The 18999-nt window shown below is 41.5% G+C and overlaps 1 protein-coding gene and 1 non-coding gene across 2 annotated transcripts in view; one reads left to right on the top strand and one right to left on the bottom strand.

Annotated features, from left to right (window-relative positions):
* NOL10 (nucleolar protein 10) overlaps positions 1 to 18106 on the bottom strand; it is an 85545-nt gene extending 67439 nt beyond the window's left edge. The window contains exons 1-9 of the mRNA XM_044262078.1: positions 17940 to 18106; positions 15887 to 15932; positions 13776 to 13874; positions 10425 to 10502; positions 9225 to 9262; positions 7849 to 7985; positions 6843 to 6908; positions 5718 to 5778; positions 2645 to 2730 (exon numbers count right to left, since the gene is read on the bottom strand). Coding sequence (XP_044118013.1) covers positions 2645 to 2730; positions 5718 to 5778; positions 6843 to 6908; positions 7849 to 7985; positions 9225 to 9262; positions 10425 to 10502; positions 13776 to 13874; positions 15887 to 15932; positions 17940 to 18005 — 677 coding nt within the window. The 5' untranslated portion in view covers positions 18006 to 18106. The remainder of the gene's footprint in view (positions 1 to 2644; positions 2731 to 5717; positions 5779 to 6842; positions 6909 to 7848; positions 7986 to 9224; positions 9263 to 10424; positions 10503 to 13775; positions 13875 to 15886; positions 15933 to 17939) is intronic.
* LOC122916570 lies at positions 14968 to 15117 on the top strand. Its single transcript, XR_006386229.1, has one exon. It is a non-coding gene; the product is annotated as a U12 minor spliceosomal RNA (small nuclear RNA).
* Positions 18107 to 18999: the final 893 nt, after the last annotated feature.

Genomic DNA, 18999 nt, shown 5'->3' with positions numbered 1-18999 from the left:
AAAGGCACCAGCTGGCAAACAGAAAGCACTATTTGTTAGCTATGATTTTTACCAAGCTGTATTTAATCAACATGCTTGGGCTATTTCTGACTTTTCAGTATTATCAGAACAGGACGGACACCTTAGGCGACAGAGGGCAGGAGAACATGTGGTCTGTACAGGCAAGGAGACCCTCACACCAACGTCACCTTTTCTGCTAAGCACTTTAGCAGTGGGTACAGAAGCGATTTCACCCAAAAATCTAGGTTTTCAATATGTCCCCTCAGGAAATAGTCATGGAACTAACTACAAGTGGATGCACAACATGAAAATCTATAAACAGCCCTCCCAAACCAAGAGTGGTCTAGTTACTTGAATTACACCAGCCCGTGTGTGTGCTGAGGCCATTTTTACTTTCTTGCATGTATTTTTGAAACTGCTTAGTAGTATCTTTTCATACTAAGTATAAGTCAGCTTCACAAAATGAAATTATTTTTTAAAACAAAATAACGCAGGGCGCCTGGGTGTCTGTGAACCAATATTCTATTGTAAAGAAAAAAAAAAAAAAACCCAGAATAAATATTCCCGTATTTCTAAAGACCACAGTAAAGATTATCTTTTCACGTCCCTTCCTTAAATTTCCTACAGTGTTGCATCTATTATAGACATTAAATTTACTGTAAAAATAACCATAAGACATAATACAAAGAACTCCTGCTGGCCTGCCTTCTCAAATGACTTTTCTAAGAAGAAACTGCTAAGGACAGATTGTAGTGGAACCCAAGTCTCTCTACTTTAATTCAAAAACCAGTTAACGTTTACAAGTAAGAGAAAATTAACTTTTCTGCTTCCTAGGGAGTGGGAAGATAGTTTCCACTAACAACTGATTTCCTAGTTTCTAAAAACAAGCAGACTTCTCTGATTTGGTTCCCTGCATACCAAGGTAATAAAATGTTGAGAAGAATTTTCTAATGGTTTCTTCTATTGACAAAGATAGAGCTTCACAATAATTCAGTAATCTGCACATTAGTGCTTTGAGATTTTCTGTATGTATATTTCACAATAAAAATGTCTAATTCTAAGAACAAAATGAATGTAGAATGAGTAAATTTTCCACATACTCCATACGATGAGTAGTGAAGTTCGCTGGTATTACTTTAATAAAGCTCAATAATAGGGAAAAAAATCTCCTATACTCCCTTTATTTTTTTTAATTTAATTTTACTTACATTCAATTAACATATTATTAGTTTCAGAGGTAGAGGTCAGTGACTCATCAGATGCATGTAACACTCAGTGCTCATTATATCATGTGCCCTCCTTAATGCTCGTCCCCCAGTTACCCCATCTCCCACCCCCTTCGCTCCTGTTAAACATCATAATTAAAGGATGAAAAAAATTAACTTACTCTTGACTTACCATATAGGGAAAAATGTATACATGAGGAAAAAAGTCCTACCAATTCAGCAATTCTTAACTTTTCTCTATGTCAAGGATGCTTTACATAAGCTGATTTTTCCAAAGAAAGAACTACATAAATTCTTTTCTCCCCCAGAAAAAATGCAAATCACATAAAAATCAGCAATAACTTAGAGGGTTCACACTCTCTCTGTAGTCCACCCATCACACAGCCCCCTCCCACATGATATATCTACAAGTACATGTTTGGCCAAGTGAAATGAGTAAATGCCAGTGAAGTCACGTTACTACACAGATCAAGAGCCTGCTTCTCTCTCTCCCACTCCCCCTGCTTGTGTTCCCTCTCTCGCTGGCTTTCCCTCTGTCAAATAAATAAATAAATCTAAAAAAAATGTTTTTTTAAAAAGATGTTTCTGAACTGATTACAGCAAACAATCCCATGTCAAGAATCTGACCAAGAGGGACGCCTGGGTGGCTCAGCCGGTTAAGCTGCTGCTTTTGGCTCAGGTCATGATCCTAGGACCCTGGGATCGAGTCCTGCATCGGGCTCCTTGCTCAGCAGGGAGCCTGCTTCTCCCTCTCCCTCTGTCTGCCTCTCTGCCTACTTGTGCGTGCACTCTCTGACAAATAAGTAACTAAAATCTTTAAAAAAAAAAAAAAAAAAAAGAATCTGACCAAGAGAGTGTAGGTAAGGCTGCTGCATATGTATTAATATGAGCACAAAAATGTCTGAAAACCTATGTACCAACCAGTGCAACAGTAACCACTCTGGTGAGTGAAGGACAGGAGGTCTCTATTTCTTCCCTAACTCTGGCATGCAGAGGTCTTCATCCCCCCAGTGTATTCTTCTTGGATTGTTTTAAACCCAGGAAGTGGCAAACAGGAACAAGAAGACAACAGAAGCACTTGCCTCCCTCCACCACAAAATTCAAAGTACATCTCTTTGCTTGTTAACTGGAGTGGTTCTAGCACGAGGCGCTACAGAACCGGAGCTACAAATTCCTGCAGGATACCTGTTTTAATAAAATTCCACAGCAACCTTAGAGCACCTTAGAGACGAATTCTGCCTGGCTTTCCCACTTGGTGGCCTTTCCCCAAAAAGGATTTTTACATAAATCACAAAACCACAACCTCAGATACAAGTCTAAGGGGTTTCATCCTTTAGCAATTGATTTTTAACCCACTACTGATACATGTTTCAGTCACAGCAGATGGGTACATAAAGGGCATATTAATTCCCACTTACTCTGAATCTGCCGTGACGCTACTTAACGCACAGTCCAGCAGGCCGACCCTCCCGCGAGTGCGCGGGTCCCAGCACTCCACACGACCCTAAACACAGAATGTGGTGGTTTTATACAATAGCTGCTGCTAGGAAAATTTCAGACAAATACCTTAGTAACACAGATTATCTCATGGGGGGGTAAGAATTTAAGTTTTTACCTTATACCTTTTTTAATTCTGTCAAATGTTTTGCTATAAGATGAATTTGTTTTTAAAAGGAAAAAAACACAGGTTAGGAAAAGAAGCCCAAAATGCAATGCCTGATCCTTGATTGGACTTTGGTTTGGATGGTGGAGTGGAGTGGGAGGAGCTAGGAAAGACATCTGCGGGGTGCCTCCGTGGCTCAGTCGTTAAGTGGCTGCCTTCGGCTCATCATGATCCCAGGGTCCTGGGGTCGAGCCCCACAGAGGGCTCCCTGCTTCACGGGAAGCCTGCTTCTCTCTCTCCCACTCCCCCTGCTTGTGTTCCCTCTCTCGCTGGCTTTCCCTCTGTCAAATAAATAAATAAATCTAAAAAAAAATGTTTTTTTAAAAAGAAAGACATTTTGGTAGAACTGAGAATATTTAAATATTACTATAACAATGTTATGTATTTTATATGTACCATTACTGTATCAGTGTTAAATTTCTTCAGGATGATAAGAGTATTATTATTTTATACAAGAAAGTCCTTGTTTTTAAGAAATTGTTTTTAAGAAAAACACTCAGAAGTATTGAGGGCTAAAATGTCATAATATCTGCAACTGATTTTCGAATGGTGCAAAAAACATTTTCTACATACACATATACATTTTCATAGAAGAAAGCAAATGTGCAAAATGTATATAAATGATGAGTGAACTGTGTTTTCAACTTTTGAGAAAGTGAAATTTATAACTTTTCAGAATTTAAAAAAAAAAAATGCTGAGGGACGCCTGGGTGGCTCAGTGGGTTAAGCCACTGCCTTCGGCTCAGATCATGATCCCAGGGTCCTGGGATCGAGCCCCGCATCGGGCTCTCTGCTCAGCAGGGAGCCTGCTTCCCTTCCTCTCTCTGCCTGCCTCTCTGCCTACTTGTGATCTCTCTCTCTCTGTCAAACAAATAAATAAAAATCTTTAAAAAAAAAAAAAAAAAAGCACAAAATGTAAGCCCTTACGGTTTGATTTTGACAACAATGATGAGTACTATTATAAGAACTGTCACAGACAAAATCAAAATCCAACACGTATTATAAAAATTATTGTAGAAGTGAATTTTTAAAGTCTGGTCTCACTATGTCTATCAGATATCAAGCTCCCAGTAATCCAGGAATTTTAGGAACCCCAACCTTTATGCAAAAAGGGTCTAGTCTTCCCTCAGGGCTGGCCTTCAATCAGCTGGGGCAAGAACAGCCTGCTCGGGTACAGTACGGCTCTGACAGAGCATGCACCTGTAAGGGTTAGACTGCTCCAGAAGGATTCTACTTCAAAACTACTTTTCCAGGGGAACTGCTCTATATTATTTTTTTAAAATTTTAAAAAACATTTTACCTATTCATTTGAGAGAGAGCACACAAGCAGGGGGAGAGAGAGAGGGAGAGGGAGAAGCAGACTCCCTGCTGAGCCAGCCAGGAGCCTGGTGTGAGGCTTGATCCTAGGACCTGGAGATCAGGACCTGAGCCAAAGGCAGACGCCCAACCACCTAAGCCATCCAGTCACCCAAGGAAACTATTTTAAAACTTCCCCTTGGTAATGTCAAGAAAAGTACTTACCAAGAAAATGCTTCATTGGACCAATTTTGGCACAACAGTATTATAATACATTCAACAGCTTTATATATTTTCATTAAACCAATTTTGTGTCTCATTTCAAATCCTAACCTCTTAACAAAAATAATGTGAGTAGAGACCTAAATTTCATTCCTCTGGGATTGGCTTAATAAACTACAGCACATTCACAAAATGGAATCCTACCCACCAGTTTTAAAAAATTAGTTTAGCACTATAAGTAATTAAAAGAACCAATGTATAAAGATGCATATTATATACCATCATGTTAAAAAAAAGCAAATGAAGAAGTATAATTTTACTTTCATATAACACTTTAAAAAAGGAGATGACTAACACATATGCATATTTGCATATACCCCCCAAAAAATTACAGAGTAAAACTCCTGGCTGTAGGATTTGGTGACTAGGAGGCACAGGAGAACACTTTTTCAGTAATACATTTCTAACTTTTTTTTTACTATGAGTATCTATTGTAATTAAAAAACCACAAATCTAGAATAATTCTCGACAAGTATAAAAAACAGGGATTCAAAAGCACTGCAGTTTAGGGGCACCTGGGGCTCAGTCATTAGGCGTCTGCCTTTGGCTCAGGCCATGATCCCAGGGTTCTGGGATCGAGACCCGCATCAGGCTCCCTGCTCCGCAGGCAGCCTGCTTCTCCCTCTTCCACTCTCTCTGCTTATGCTCCCTCTCTCACTATATCTCTCTCTCTGTCAAATAAATAAATAAAATCTTTGGAGGGAAAAAAAAGAGTCCTGCAGTTTAAAAGGGAACCATTCTGTATTTCTCGAATCCTGCTATATAGGACATAGATCATGATCCCTGTGCCCTTGTCCGTGTGACTCTCACCAGCACCTCTGTAAGCTGGCAGGCTGTCATCACCTCCATGTCACCGATGAGGAAACCAAGCCTCAGGGACAGTAGTTCAGTTGTAAAGCTGGTAAGTATCAGAGAGCTGGGAACGCGTGACACAGGGCCTCCTGTTACGAACAGGACTGGCTGTCATGCTGCCACTGCTCCCTGGAGGCCAGCGACGCTCATCAAGCCCCTGATGATCAATGTCAAAGATGATCCGTGTCAAAGCGTGCCAGGCCAGTGGCACCACGGGGCAGTCTGCAGCAACAAAAGGGCTCTGTCCGCGTGTGCAGCATACCAGCGTTCCCACAAAAAGCAAACCAGTGGCTTTTTGCTTCTTTAGCTCTCTGCTCTTAGGAACAAACAACTCTGTCTTTACCAATATTCTCAAATGTAAAATAAATAAGTTAAAAATAAAGGCAACGTTTGCTTACCTCTATCGTTCCTGTGGCAAACAAGCCATGTACGGAGTTGATGTCACACACGTTATTCTCCCTGAAACAGTAAAGCAGTAAGGGAGAAAGTATTATTATCTACCTTAGGCAGGGGGGATACTCGGTGAACTTTCTAAATGAACAGTCAACCTACTCCCAAGGAGAACGCGGACAGGCAAGCTCTTCCCTACTCCTCCGCGTATGAAAAGCACCAGAAATCAAAGAATCCCCAGACGGACACTCAGCCTGCCAGCGGATGACACAAGAAAGGCGTTCCTTCTGAAATACTACCCTACAAGCTTGAGAATAAAGGTTTATTCTACTTTCTCCGTAAATCTTGGCCCACGGCAGAAAGAACACAAGCTCTAACTAAGCCAGTCCTGAGAGCGGACAAGCTTGAGATGGGGGTACTCGTCAGAGCTTCGCCTTCTCTTCCTGTCAAATGGACGCTTCCAACTCTTTCAGTTGTTGTGAGGAGGAAACAAAAACGACAAAACATTCAGCATGGCATCTAGAGCTTATGAGACAATACATAAGAGCTAACACAGACAGGAACGGATGCAGCAAAAGGGCAGATAACTCTTTATTCCCCAACAATACGTCATGAAGCCCCTCTAGTCTTTATAAAGAAAATAAGAGCATTTCAAGGACATGTGAGAAAAAATTACTGAGAGTTTATCTGATCTCTATCACTACACGTTCTTCCAACCTTTAAAAACCCGTTCAAAGCAATAAGGCAAATCCCACGAGCTCCTTATACACTTAAGATGAGAAGTAACTTAGCTTTCACCCCTTAAATGTCTGCCAGCAAAAACATAAAAAGTAAAATTTAAAAAGTAACACTCCAAGTTAATCCAAATGAAAATTTGAAGAACAGGGCAAAAAATAATAAACAACTTTCTAGTGAGTTATAAAATTTCTGAGTATATTTAAAAAAAATAAATTTTTAAAGAAATCACCAGGTCTTTCAGTGAATTTTACGTTTAAGAAAAAACTTAATGATACTCTTTTGAACTAAATTTCCCCAAGCTCTGTTTAAATGCAACCTCCATCTGATAACCTGAGCGTCAGGCTCCACCTCCTGGCCAAGAGAAATACAGCAGCGTTCCCACAATCAATACTCACGCGGCATCAGTCTGTAGAGGATTCAAGTACCGGCCTTGTTCCAAGTTTAGTCGATAAACTTCAGAGCTACAAAGTAATGAATAAAGTTAGAAATCTGGTAAACTGCAATGAACTTCGCTTCAATTAAGTATAACTTTCAGAAATATATACATAGGGCGCCTGGGTGGCTCAGTGGTTAGGCCGCTGCCTTTGGCTCAGGTCATGATCTCAGGGTCCTGGGATCGAGTCCCGCATCGGGCTCTCTGCTCAGCAGGGAGCCTGCTTCCCTCTCTCTCTCTGCCTGCCTCTCCATCTACTTGTGATTTCTCTCTGTCAAATAAATAAATAAAATCTCTAAAAAAAAAAAAAAAGAAATATATACATATATCACTTGCTTCCAGGGCATGACTGTTCTTTGTAAAACTTAACACCAAAATGTATTTTCAATCTAAAAAACAATCACCTCATGAGTCTGTTCATGTATAGAAGTGATTTAAACCAAGGAAATATTATGAAGTTACTAGGCAGAATATTATTTACAAATAACACGGAGAATACGAGATCCAAAACGGATCTATATGTATATAGAAAAAAAGACTAGAATGAAATACAACAAAATACCATAAGGATTTCCTCTGGGTAGCATGACAGTGGGTATTTTTTCGAATACTTTTTAATATTTTCTCAATTTTCTAAAATCGATATGTATTATTTCTATCATCACATAGAAGGTAGTTTTTAAAAATGATAAGTTTTCAAATGTCATGCAATGGGGCTAAGGAAACACCTTCACCCCCAATATGACCCCACAGGTTACGCTTGCTGTGCTAGATTCTGAGTCCCATGCTAATGAAAGTCAAGGATGCAATTCCTCAATGAGGAGTTAGTTACTCTGGAACTATATTATACCCTTCGAGCAACAGAAAGGTAGGGATCACATCTTACTCCTCTTTTAATCCCTCTCCTTGCTTTCAACAGACGCTGTCTGGGGGGTGGAAAGGAGAAAACAAACGGTCAGACCCAATACCTTGCGCCAACAAAGTACAAGTCACAGGAAGGGTAGTGGTAAGAGAAATCTCTCCCGAACTTGGGTATTCTGGTTTTGTAGTAAAAACCTGATTGTGAGTGAAACTCGATGTATCTATCATTATGTAAGAAAACAATCTGGAAATGAAACAAGAACATGAGTTGGCTGAGGTTTCTAGGAAAAGCATTTACTTCATCACCACTAGAACGGACAGAGCAAGAACACGCTGATCCCTCCTGGCCTGCTTCTCTATGTGAACACACACGTAAGCACACACAGCTCTCTATCTCGACTAAGAGTCAACCCTCTCACCTGCTTTCTTAACACCTTCCTGAACCCAAAAGAGTCCTTCTTGCCTTCGAGCAGAGACTTAGAGCAAATGCCCTACATTCATCTGGCACCAGCACTTGACAACGGGGAGCTCTGCTCAGCAACCACAAGTAATTTCCTATTTTACTTAAGAACATGTTTTAATAATCTCACAATTACCATTCAAGGTTTGATAAACTCCCTGTACCAATTTAACATTAAAGTATTTCAAAAGTAGCTTAAAAATCTGCAAATGGTATTTAACAGCAAATTTATTAATATCTAGAGAAAATACCTTGTAAAATTACATGTCCCCCAACACATGATTAATGACCGCTATAGGCAAAAGAATAAACTATATTCCATTGTTTCCAGAACTGAGACAATATATAAAGCCATGTCAGCTTAGAAAATTCAATTTTCAAAAAAAAAAGAAAATTCAATTTTCCTTCAAAGTGACATCACTAAAAAATAAAGTGATTTACTAACAATTTTGTAACTACTGAAAATGACATGAATTGAAAGATGGACTAATGGCAACAGAAAAAGAAAAGAAAAAATATGTATAGCTGTGTTTCAAACTGTTTCAGAACCATTCCACGACTATTTGCAGAGTTAAGAAAACTAATCATACAATAATGCTATTTTACTTTTCACATATGAAAGCAACATGGCAAATAACACAAATGTAAATGAAATAATTAAAAATCACAAATCTATAATCTAATATGGATTAAAAAGGATGGCTGCCACCAATTTCTTGACAATATAGATAAGGTTTTATATAGGATACAGAAAACGTATTTTGATATTAAACTGACCAAAGTCTATCACTATTTTTTTAAAAGATACTCTGAAAAAAAAATTTAAAAATTTTTTAAAAATTAAAGAGAAAATAAAAGATACTCTGTGTATCATACATGTGTCAAACTAAAAATATATTAATAGAAGATGATAGGTTTTGCTTTATTATGCAGCCATTTTCAATGTAACACTGGGAACATCATAAAAATACTTATCATGACTTCCTAAGGATGACCAGTACCAACCAACACTATCAAGCATACCTTTGAATAATCATCAGACAGAGTTTCAAAGGTGACAACTGAAAAACAAGAAATAGTAAGAAAAATTACAATTATTAACCCATGTTCTTCTAACAATGCAAACTTGATGCAAAGATTCGGCTCAACACAAAAATTACATACAAATATGGGGTTTTTTCCCCTTTCTTGTCCTTCCATGAGACAAGAATAAAGTTGCCATTAAATTGGGCACAAAACACCCAATGGAAGATTAAAAGCTTTTTAATTTCTCAACACAGATCAAACAGATTTGCTGCAGAACCAGAACTGAAGCAAATTAAATAGATAAACTCACAAAACATAATGACTTCTAAACTCTCCGTTTTTCTGAGAAGCTCAAAATAAAACAGACATTAAAGAACATTCAAAACTTTTTTTAATTACTTATTTTTAAAAGACAATAGTAGCTTTTGACTCATTCATCATACATCTGCTACACATTAGAGTGAAAACAGTTGTAGCAGCATGTGGAGTTTGACTTGTTTGTAAAAAGGAAAGGGTAAAACCCGCTGAAGAAGACTTAGCCCATTAACTGCTTTTCTGTCAACCCCCAACACCAGGCCCCTGACGGAAAGACCTCCACCTCCCTGACCTTCCCGGTAGCAGCCTTCCCCGAGGAGTGGGCGGAGCCTATGAATGCTGATGGGCCGCACCTGTAACCCTATCACATCAGATGGGGAAGGGGAGATCTAGAATCACATCTTTAGAATCAGGGTATTCTCAAACGAGAGACTCAAACCAGGAGGAGGAGCCAGTGAGTAGGTGCTGGCTCACAGACGAAGACCAGGTGACAAGGAGTGCGGGCAGCCCTGAAGCTGAGTGGCCCAGGCTGCAGCCCTGAAGCTGAGTGGCCCAGGCTGACAGCTGGCAAGAAACAGGAACCCTGGTCCCACAAGCACAACAAACTGCATTCTGCCAACACCCGGAAAGCTTCGAAGCAGATTCTTGCCCAAAGCCCCGGAATAAAAGCCGGAGGGTCGGCCCTGAGCTCAGAACACAGCAGGATGAACTTCGCCTACAGAGCCATCGGCTAATAAATGCATGTTTTGAACTGCCACATTCATGGTAATTTGTTACACAGCAAAGAGAACTTATACACGACACATTCCCATTTTAAAAAAGCAGAAAAGTAGCCATACATTAAAGCTACTTTCACGATGTCAAATTTCATCTCTTACTTACCTTCTGAATCTAAACACCTTTCGAACTTCAAGGATAACTGGTAGGTGTCATAACATCGAACCCGAGGTTTATATGTTCCTATATTAAAAAAAATTAATGTGACATAAAACCTAAAGGACATTTTTTTCATTGTCAATATCCTGAAGATATATTAAGTATACTTTTTGTTCAGAGGCAAACAGGATTCATTATAACCACATGGAAGAAAAAGCAGCCCTCCCCAACATGCCAAGAAGAAAACCGGCAAAGGATACAAACAAGCAAGTCACAGAAAATGAAATATAAAAAAGGAATAAACTTCACAAATAATCTAACAAAGTAGATGAAAACAGTTATTCATTGGAATGGCAAAGATTAAGACAGATGTGCAGATGTGTAGATGCGGGGGAGGGGCAGCTAAAATCACACACTTGGTGATTAGTATAAATTGTTACAACTTCTCTGAAGGACAGTCCGGCAATATCTGTAAAATATGTGATGTTTATACAGCCTGAATCTGTACTCCGACTTATACAAATTTATCCTAGAGAAACACACTCACAAGTGTACCAAAGACGTGAGGGGTGTTCACTGCAGCAGTTCACAGACGGCCCAAACTGAAAGCAAGTAAGATGTCCGCGGACACGGAAACGATGAAATAGATGATGGCAAACCGTCATGTAGCTCATAAAGAGGATGCAGACCTGTACTGACGGGGAAAGCCCCCAAAACATACTACCAAGTAAAAGAGAGTACAGAGAGGCGGGTGAGTGCCGCACAGCAGTGCCTACAGCTGCGTACTTGTAACCCGAACACTGGTCATGTAGGCACTGTGTACAGAAAAGCTTGGAAGAACAAGCACACTGCCTGCTTATCTCTGTGAAGGGCAAGTTTAGGACCTTTCACATTTTATCTTAGGCATTTCTGTAATGTTTGCATTTTTTACAAGTGTATCATGTTTGCAATCAAGAAAAGAAAAAGACTGTTTTTTTGTTTTTAAGATTTTACTTATTTACTGACAGAGATAGAGAAAGCGACAGGGCACAGCAGAGGGAGCAGCAGAGGGAGAGGGAGAAGCAGACGCCCCACTGAGCAGGGAGCCCACTACAGGATTCAATCCCAGAACCATGGGATCATGACCTGAGCTGAAGGCAGACACTTAACGAGTGAGCCACCCAGGCGCCCCCAAAAAGACTGTGTTTTTTGTTTTTTGTTTTAAGATTTTATTTATTTTTTGACAGTGAGAAAGATCACAAGTAGGCAGAAGCAGGCAAAGGGGGGTGGGGGAGAGCAGGCTCCCTGCTGAGCAGAGAGCCCAATGCAGGGCTGGATCCCAGGACCCTGAGATCATGACCTGAGCCCAAGGCCAGGGCTTAACCCACTGAGTCACCCAGTGCCCCAAAAGACTGGTTTTTAAAAACAATGCACTTTTTTTTTTTAAGTAATGAGAACTCATTTAAAAACAGTATTAAGGGGCGCCTGGGTGGCTCAGTGGGTTAAAGCCTCTGCCTTTGGCTCAGGTCATGATCCTGGGATCCAGCAGGGAACCGGCTTCTCCCTCTCTCTCCTGCTTGTGCTCTATCTCTAGCTATCTCTCTCTTTCAAATAAATAAATAAAGTCTTAAAAAAAAAACTATATACAGCATACATAGTTCTTACATATGAACTGTGGGCTAAAAAATGTGGATAGTGTTAGCACTAGGACAAGCATTAACATAAAACAAAAGAGACTAGCATGTTGATGGATAAAGCTGTCAAATAAGAAAGGATTTGGGAAAGGGATATAGAAGGATAATGTTAATCCAGCAAAATAAAATAAAAAGTATGTGGACAATACACAGGACAGATGCGCCCAAATCTCAGCCAAACCAAACACTGGGTAATGCTCTTCAAAAAGTTTCCTATAGGGGCGCCTGGGTGACTCAGTGGGTTAAAACCTCTGCCTTTGGCTCAGGTCATGATCCCAGGGTCCTGGTGGAGCCCCACATTGGGCTCTCTGCTCAGGGGGGAGCCTGCTTCCCCCTCTCTCTGTGCCTGCCTCTCCACCTACTTGTGATCTCTCTCTGTCAAATAAATAAATAAAATCTTAAAAAAAAAAAAGTTTCCTATATTTTATGGCTTTTTGGAACTGATACATCTTCTAATATAAAATCTTAGTGACATAAAAAATATTAGTCCATTATATCATTATACAGAAAATTATGTTAAAAGTGACCCTTTCAGAATTCATTCCTTGCTGGTAGGAATATAAAATGATCTGACCACTTTGGAAAATGTCTGGCAGCTTCCTAGGAAACTAAAGAGACACCTACCTTCCGACCTAGCAATGTCCTCAAAACAAGCCTGGGAAAGATTGTTCGTTGTGCTTTATCAGTAATAGCCAAAAAATGAAAACAGTCCAGGTGTCTATCATATGAAGAATGGATAAATAAACTCCAGTATATTCTTACAGGAAAATACTACTTGGTAATAAAAAACAAAACAAAACAAAAAAACCTACTGACACACAGAACAACATGTAAGAATCTTTTTTTTTTTTTAAAGATTTTATGTATTTATTTGACAGAGATCGTAAGTGGGCAGAGAGGCAGGCAGAGAAGGGGAAGCAGGCTCCCCGCTGAGCAGAGAGCCCGATGCGGCGCTCGATCCCAGGACCCTGAGATCATGACCTGAGCCGAAGGCAGAGGCTTAACCCACTGAGCCACCCAGGCGCCCCCAACATGTATGAATCTTAAAGTCCTAAGAAAAGAAGGCTCACAGAAAAAAAATCCATAGTGTATGACTACATTTACATAAAGTTCCAAAACAAGCTAAACTTGTCACCAGTACAAAAACACACACACACACACACAAACACTGAGCAATGGTTGCCTGCGCATGGGTGAGAGCAGGACTGACTGTAAGGAACATGAAAGACATTTCTGGATGAAAGGAATGTTCTGGATCTTGACTAGGGTTTGGCCTACACAGGTGTATACATCTGTCAATACTCCTTCAAAAGAGCTGTGCATTTCACTATATGTAAATTTACCTAAAAGAAAAACCACAAATAAAAGTAAACTCTAGATAATGGTATACACACCGAGATACTTAAAGGAAAAGTACAGTGGTATCTGCTACCTGCTCTGAGATGTATCAAAAAATAGGACGGACTGACGACTGGTCGGAGATGGACAGATAAGACCAAGCAAAAGACTACTGAGAATCTAGGTGGGGGGCAAAGGGATGTTCACTGCAGAATTTCTTCAGTATTTCTGCGTGTTTGAACTTTTTTATAGTAAAATGTTAAGGTAATTTTAAAGAGCGACTTTTCCCAAACTAGCACTTCCTGCTATGAAATGCATGGACATCATTAACCAAAAAGATGCTTACCAGTTGCTAAGATATACTGTCCATCTTTCGACACCTTAATAGTGGTGCAAACAGTAGGCATTTCAAAATCCTGAATAAGTTCGATTCTCCTGCGGACATCTACAAAGAGAGGAAATAAGTAATGGATTTAACTACCAAGTGCTTATTTTATTTCCTAAAAAGACAAAGCACATAGAGCAGTCACTGCGAACATGACAACAATGTCCCTGTGCTTCCGAGCCTTGGGAAAGCACATCTGTACAGACCCACCTATCACACAGGGGGGTTTTCTTAGTGCATACATTATTTTTATACATTAGTATTTCATTTTTACTTTTTATAAAGAAAAAAGTAAAAGTATCATCACTAATTGAAAAAAAAACGTGTTTGCAATGGTGTATCAAACACCAAGTTTCAAGACCGGGATGAAGGGCGAACAGAACAAACATTACAGCACTATCACTGCTCAATCACAGCTAAGACAAAAATCTTACCATTTTTTTCCTCCTATACAATAAAAGCTTAAAATCTAAAGTTTATATAAAAAACTGGTACCAAGCTGACTTTTGCCTCTGCTGGTGTGAGCCAAGAGGACCCAGCTAGAGTAAGATTTAGAGCAAGTTCTCTAGATCAAAACTCTCACAAAACCTGGTTCGCTTCTGTAAGAACATGTGCATTCCCGCTAGTTGCTATCATAACAACGGGTCTGCTGCAACGATCATTTATGACTCTATAGCACATTACTGCCTGGTTCATTATATTAAACACAAAAATAAGATTGAAACACAGTAGGAATGGCCCACTCGATATGGAAGACACAGGATCGTTTTGAGACAGGTCGAGACAAAGAGCGGAGGAACAGTTTTTTCCTCTAAGTGATCCAGATCTGTTTTCCTACACACTAGCTTGCTGGAGTGGACAGGGAACTCAGAAGAAATCTGAATCAGCGAACATTACTAAGGCAGCAGTTCTGGTTTTCCTTGATTCAAAGTTCTCTCATCTAACTTCGGTACTATCTATATGAAGGCTTCTCTTCCAAGATGCTTGCCTTGGGCTATTTCTCTCACACCCAGAAGAAACCTCTCCAACATCCTCGTCTTTGATTTTTAGGAATGAATTTAAATAACATATAAGGAAAGATAAATCACCTTTCACATATGGCAAGCTGTGATAGAGAAAATTCAGTGAAAATTTGTTTAAGAAAAACTGATCAATGCCTTAAACTTATGCAGAAGTAAAGTAACAATTTGGTGTGACACCCAAAACCTCATTGCTAATGTGAGATGAATCATTTAGCAGGTAAAGGTTGCCCCTAAGGTGACTGGCCTATTTTGCAGGATACCTGGGAGTCATGATCTGCCTGCCCCCTTTTAAAAAAAAAAAAAAAGGACTGATCTTACATTTTTCCCAGCTGACATAAAAAAAAAAAAAAAAAATCAGTATCTTCTGCAGTGATCTTTTAGTAAAAAGATTTTGATACACAAGAGAACAAAGCAGTTATGGCATAACCAGGAGAGATGATCCTCCTCACGTCTCCTGTATTCCTGTACATCTTGCTAGGTACAGCAAGACTACAACGCCGTGGCCATGCCTTCACCCGAACTATCGGTCAGCGTTATTTGTGCAGCCGAGAACCTTGACGGCTAAGGTAACATGTCTCCTCTGGGCAAAGGGCAGGCTTGCTACCTGCTTGCTACAAAAGCAGTGGACTTTCCCAAGCGTGGTGGTCCTTAGCCACAACACAGGCCCCCGAGTGCCCAGCAGCCCTGGGGGCACTGCTGAGTGCCCCTGGGGGACTCAGGGCGAGGGGACCTGACAGTAATCTGCTGACACTCATAACCATCTGCTGTGCCTCACCTCCGACCCAGGAGAGCATGTCTTCCGCTATTAGCTACGAAATAGTAACAGGCTAACTTTTTGGCTTCCAAGTATGTAGAATTAAACCCCACATTCACCAGGAACACATCAAACACAACAGAAGGTTTCTTGGGAAGGAAAAGGGCAAAAAGTATATTTTCCAGCGTATTAACTGCACTGTTTTGTAAACCTCCACTTAAATATAACAGCAAATGTGTGAAAGCACTGTAATATGGATCACGAATGTAGCCAAAGAGGTTAAAAATAATACTCACCAACATCTTTCTTCTGTAGCGCTCTCTTCTTCCTGTCAGAAAGCCACTTAAAGAAAATGAAGAGACTTTACTTCAAATCATATTTACTTTGTTTCTCTGCTTACAAAAATGCTCACACTAAAAAATCAAAATCTTATAGGACATATTAACATAGGAAGTGAAAATATTTTATAATCCAGTCCTGTTAACATATTCTCTGGATTTTTTTTTCTGGTATATATTTATACATTAGACAGTAAGTTTTAGAATTGCTAAGTTTTACACACAACAAAACGAATTCATCCAGAAGGCACTAAACCTCAAATGTTATGGGTTACAATTAATGTATGGAATAACTTTCTTTACTCAAGGGAAATATTACTAAGTAAAACATTAAAAGGAGAAAGTTTTGTAAACTTATTTTTTTTAGAAAAAACAAAACAAGATCATTAACTAACCAGATAGCTGATACTGGATAATGCAGAAATGACACTTTTAAGTCATACTCACTGACAGCAAATTTTCTTCTGAAATCAATGTAGCTTAGTGTAGCAGGCAGTGTAATTCCAAAACCCAAGTCTCTCAGGTGGCCGAGCTACCTCATCCCTACTCATTCTCTCCCCAGCTACAGTCCTTTGCACACAGCAGCCCAGATTAAAGCCCAACAATGGCTTCCAGAAGCACTAACGATAATACCCTAACCTCCTGCCTGAGCCTTCAGGGCCCCTCTCTCCAGCCTTCCCTGCCCCCACTCTCTCCCCTGAGGATACGGTCACACCTGTGCCTCTTCTGCTTCTCCAACATGCCAAGTGCCCACCTACCTGGAAACACGTATACCTTCTGTTCTCGCAGCACTGAAAACTCTTCCCCCAGCTTCACATGATGGGCTCCTTTCCATTATCCAAGCTTCTGCTCCTACCACCTCTTGCAGAAAGGCCTTCCCTGAAGGCTTTATCCAAAACACTCTCTCTCTAAACATTTTGGCCCCAATGCTCACTTCTAGTCACTCACCACTCAAAGCACTTATCATTATCTGAAGTGTCTTCTTGTCTGTTCACTCATCCTTTTTCCCAACAAGGAACCTGATCTGACGTGTTCACCATACATCCCAATCTCAGAACCGGGCTGCCAGCATACAGTCACTTCTCAACAAATGCGCACACTGGTCACAATAAGAACGATCACGCTGTGTGAAGAATAACTGGTTGATGAGGAATTATCTAGCCTGAATTCTGAAAAGGAAGAATCTAATCACTGACTCCAAATATTTCAGGGGCAGACAATGAAGAGCTACATTTATTCTGATTTCTGAGGGCAAGAGTCTAACCAACAGCAGCATTCTATAAAACGACAAGTTTTAAAACCACTATCCAACCAGTAATCTAAAAATGGAAATAAGCTCTTGCTAAAAGTTTCCTCTTACTGGAAGAGCTTGGACAGGGGCTTGACCAAGACTTACAAGAAATGAAAAAGCAAACCAAGGTTGCGCTTGGATAAACCATCCTTCACATCACTGGAACTGTTATGTATTTTAAATAAGAGAAGGCTGTTAAAGGGATCACTGTTTTCCCAGCCCCTTCTAACTCTGAGGTCCGAAGACTGGACGAAGTTAAGGTAAGGTCAGAAAGGTTCAGAAATACTGCCCTGCACACCATAAACTCTGCAGATGCGTTTTTTTGCCCACGGCTGTATCTCCAGAGCTCGGCATACAGTAGGCATCCAACAAACAGCCGATGAACGGGGGAGAAATGTCTGTAACCCATCTGTCCAAGCTTTCCCCCTGTGCGGCGTAGCTGGGAACATCCCTAGAAGCCCCCAAAGACGCGCCCTCTGTTCTAGGGAACGTGACAAAAGTTCCAGCGAAGCTCATCGACCCCCCGTAGCCCTCCGCCTCGCTTCTGGCGCGGGAACAGCAGTGTCCTCGTCCACCACCACCGACCAGCTTCCACGGGGCACCGTCACTAGCCTCCGGGCCTCCCCGAGCCAGGGACCGGCCAGGACGAGGCTGACACAGCAGCCAGGGCCGAGGAGACAGCGGCTGCCTTGCCAGGAGGGGGACCCCGAAGTGCCTCACCTCGGGCAGAGACTTTCCGCAGCTGAGACTGTAAATCTTCACCTCGTTGAGGCTGGACACCTGCATGGCGGCGCAGCGCAGCGGCGACCCGCGTTCCTCCCCGGGTCCCTCTCCCCGCGCCGCACACGAGCATCAGAAAACTCAGCGTGTCCCCCGCGCGACTGGGCGGCGTGCGGCGCCGGCGCCGGCTGATGACGTCGCCCCCGCGCCGGAACCGCGCCAGTTTCCGGAAGAGGGAAGGAGAGAGGCTGGGAGGAAAACGCGTGGGCTTTTGGCGAGGAGAGCTCACGACAGGAAGGGCCAGGAGCCGCTCTCTCTTCCCACCCCCCCACACCCCGAACATTAGGAACCCCCGAGGGTCGCTGTCCTGGCCGAGGTGTCGCGGTCCCGAGTGGGGCAGGCGGCGCTGGCCGGGTGAACGGACAGCTTGGGGGCTGGGTCCAGGGAACGCCGGCGGAGAAGGCGGCCACGAATCAGGGTGGAGTTGTATTATTTTCTCTCCGGTGTTTCAGTAAGAATACATCACAGACGAATGCCCTTTAAAGCTAGTGTATTTAAAAATGTTACTTTCGGGGCGCCTGGGTGGCTCAGCGGCTCAGTGGGTTAAAGCCTCTGCTTTCGGCTCAGTTCAGGATCCCAGGGTGCCTGGATTCCAGGATCCCCAGGATCCCTGGGATCGAGCCCCGCATCGGGCTGCTCAGCAGGGAGCCTGCTTCCCTTCCTCTCTCTGTGCCTGCCTCTCTGCCAAATTGTGATCTCTGTCTGTCAAATAAAACCTTAAAAAAAAAAAGTTACTTTCGTCTGGATTTGTTTGTCATTCCTCCACTAAAGAGGGAAAGAAAAGAAAAAGCATACTAAGGAAAGTGGTAAAAAGAGTGGAGATCAAGGACGAAGTTCTTTTGCAGCTGATGTCTTTGGAGACGGGTGTAGGACAGAAACGACAGATGCAGCCCCTCAGTACATCGTTTTCAGAAAGTCCGCAGACTCTGCTGATTGTCCAGTTACATAGAGAACAGCCTTTACTGTTACCCAGATGTGAGGACTGGAGGATTTTCGGCTA

The sequence above is a fragment of the Neovison vison genome, chromosome 8, assembly GCF_020171115.1.
Source record: "Neovison vison isolate M4711 chromosome 8, ASM_NN_V1, whole genome shotgun sequence".
Lineage (NCBI taxonomy): Eukaryota > Metazoa > Chordata > Mammalia > Carnivora > Mustelidae > Neogale > Neogale vison.
This window is presented reverse-complemented; position numbering and strand designations above follow the sequence as displayed.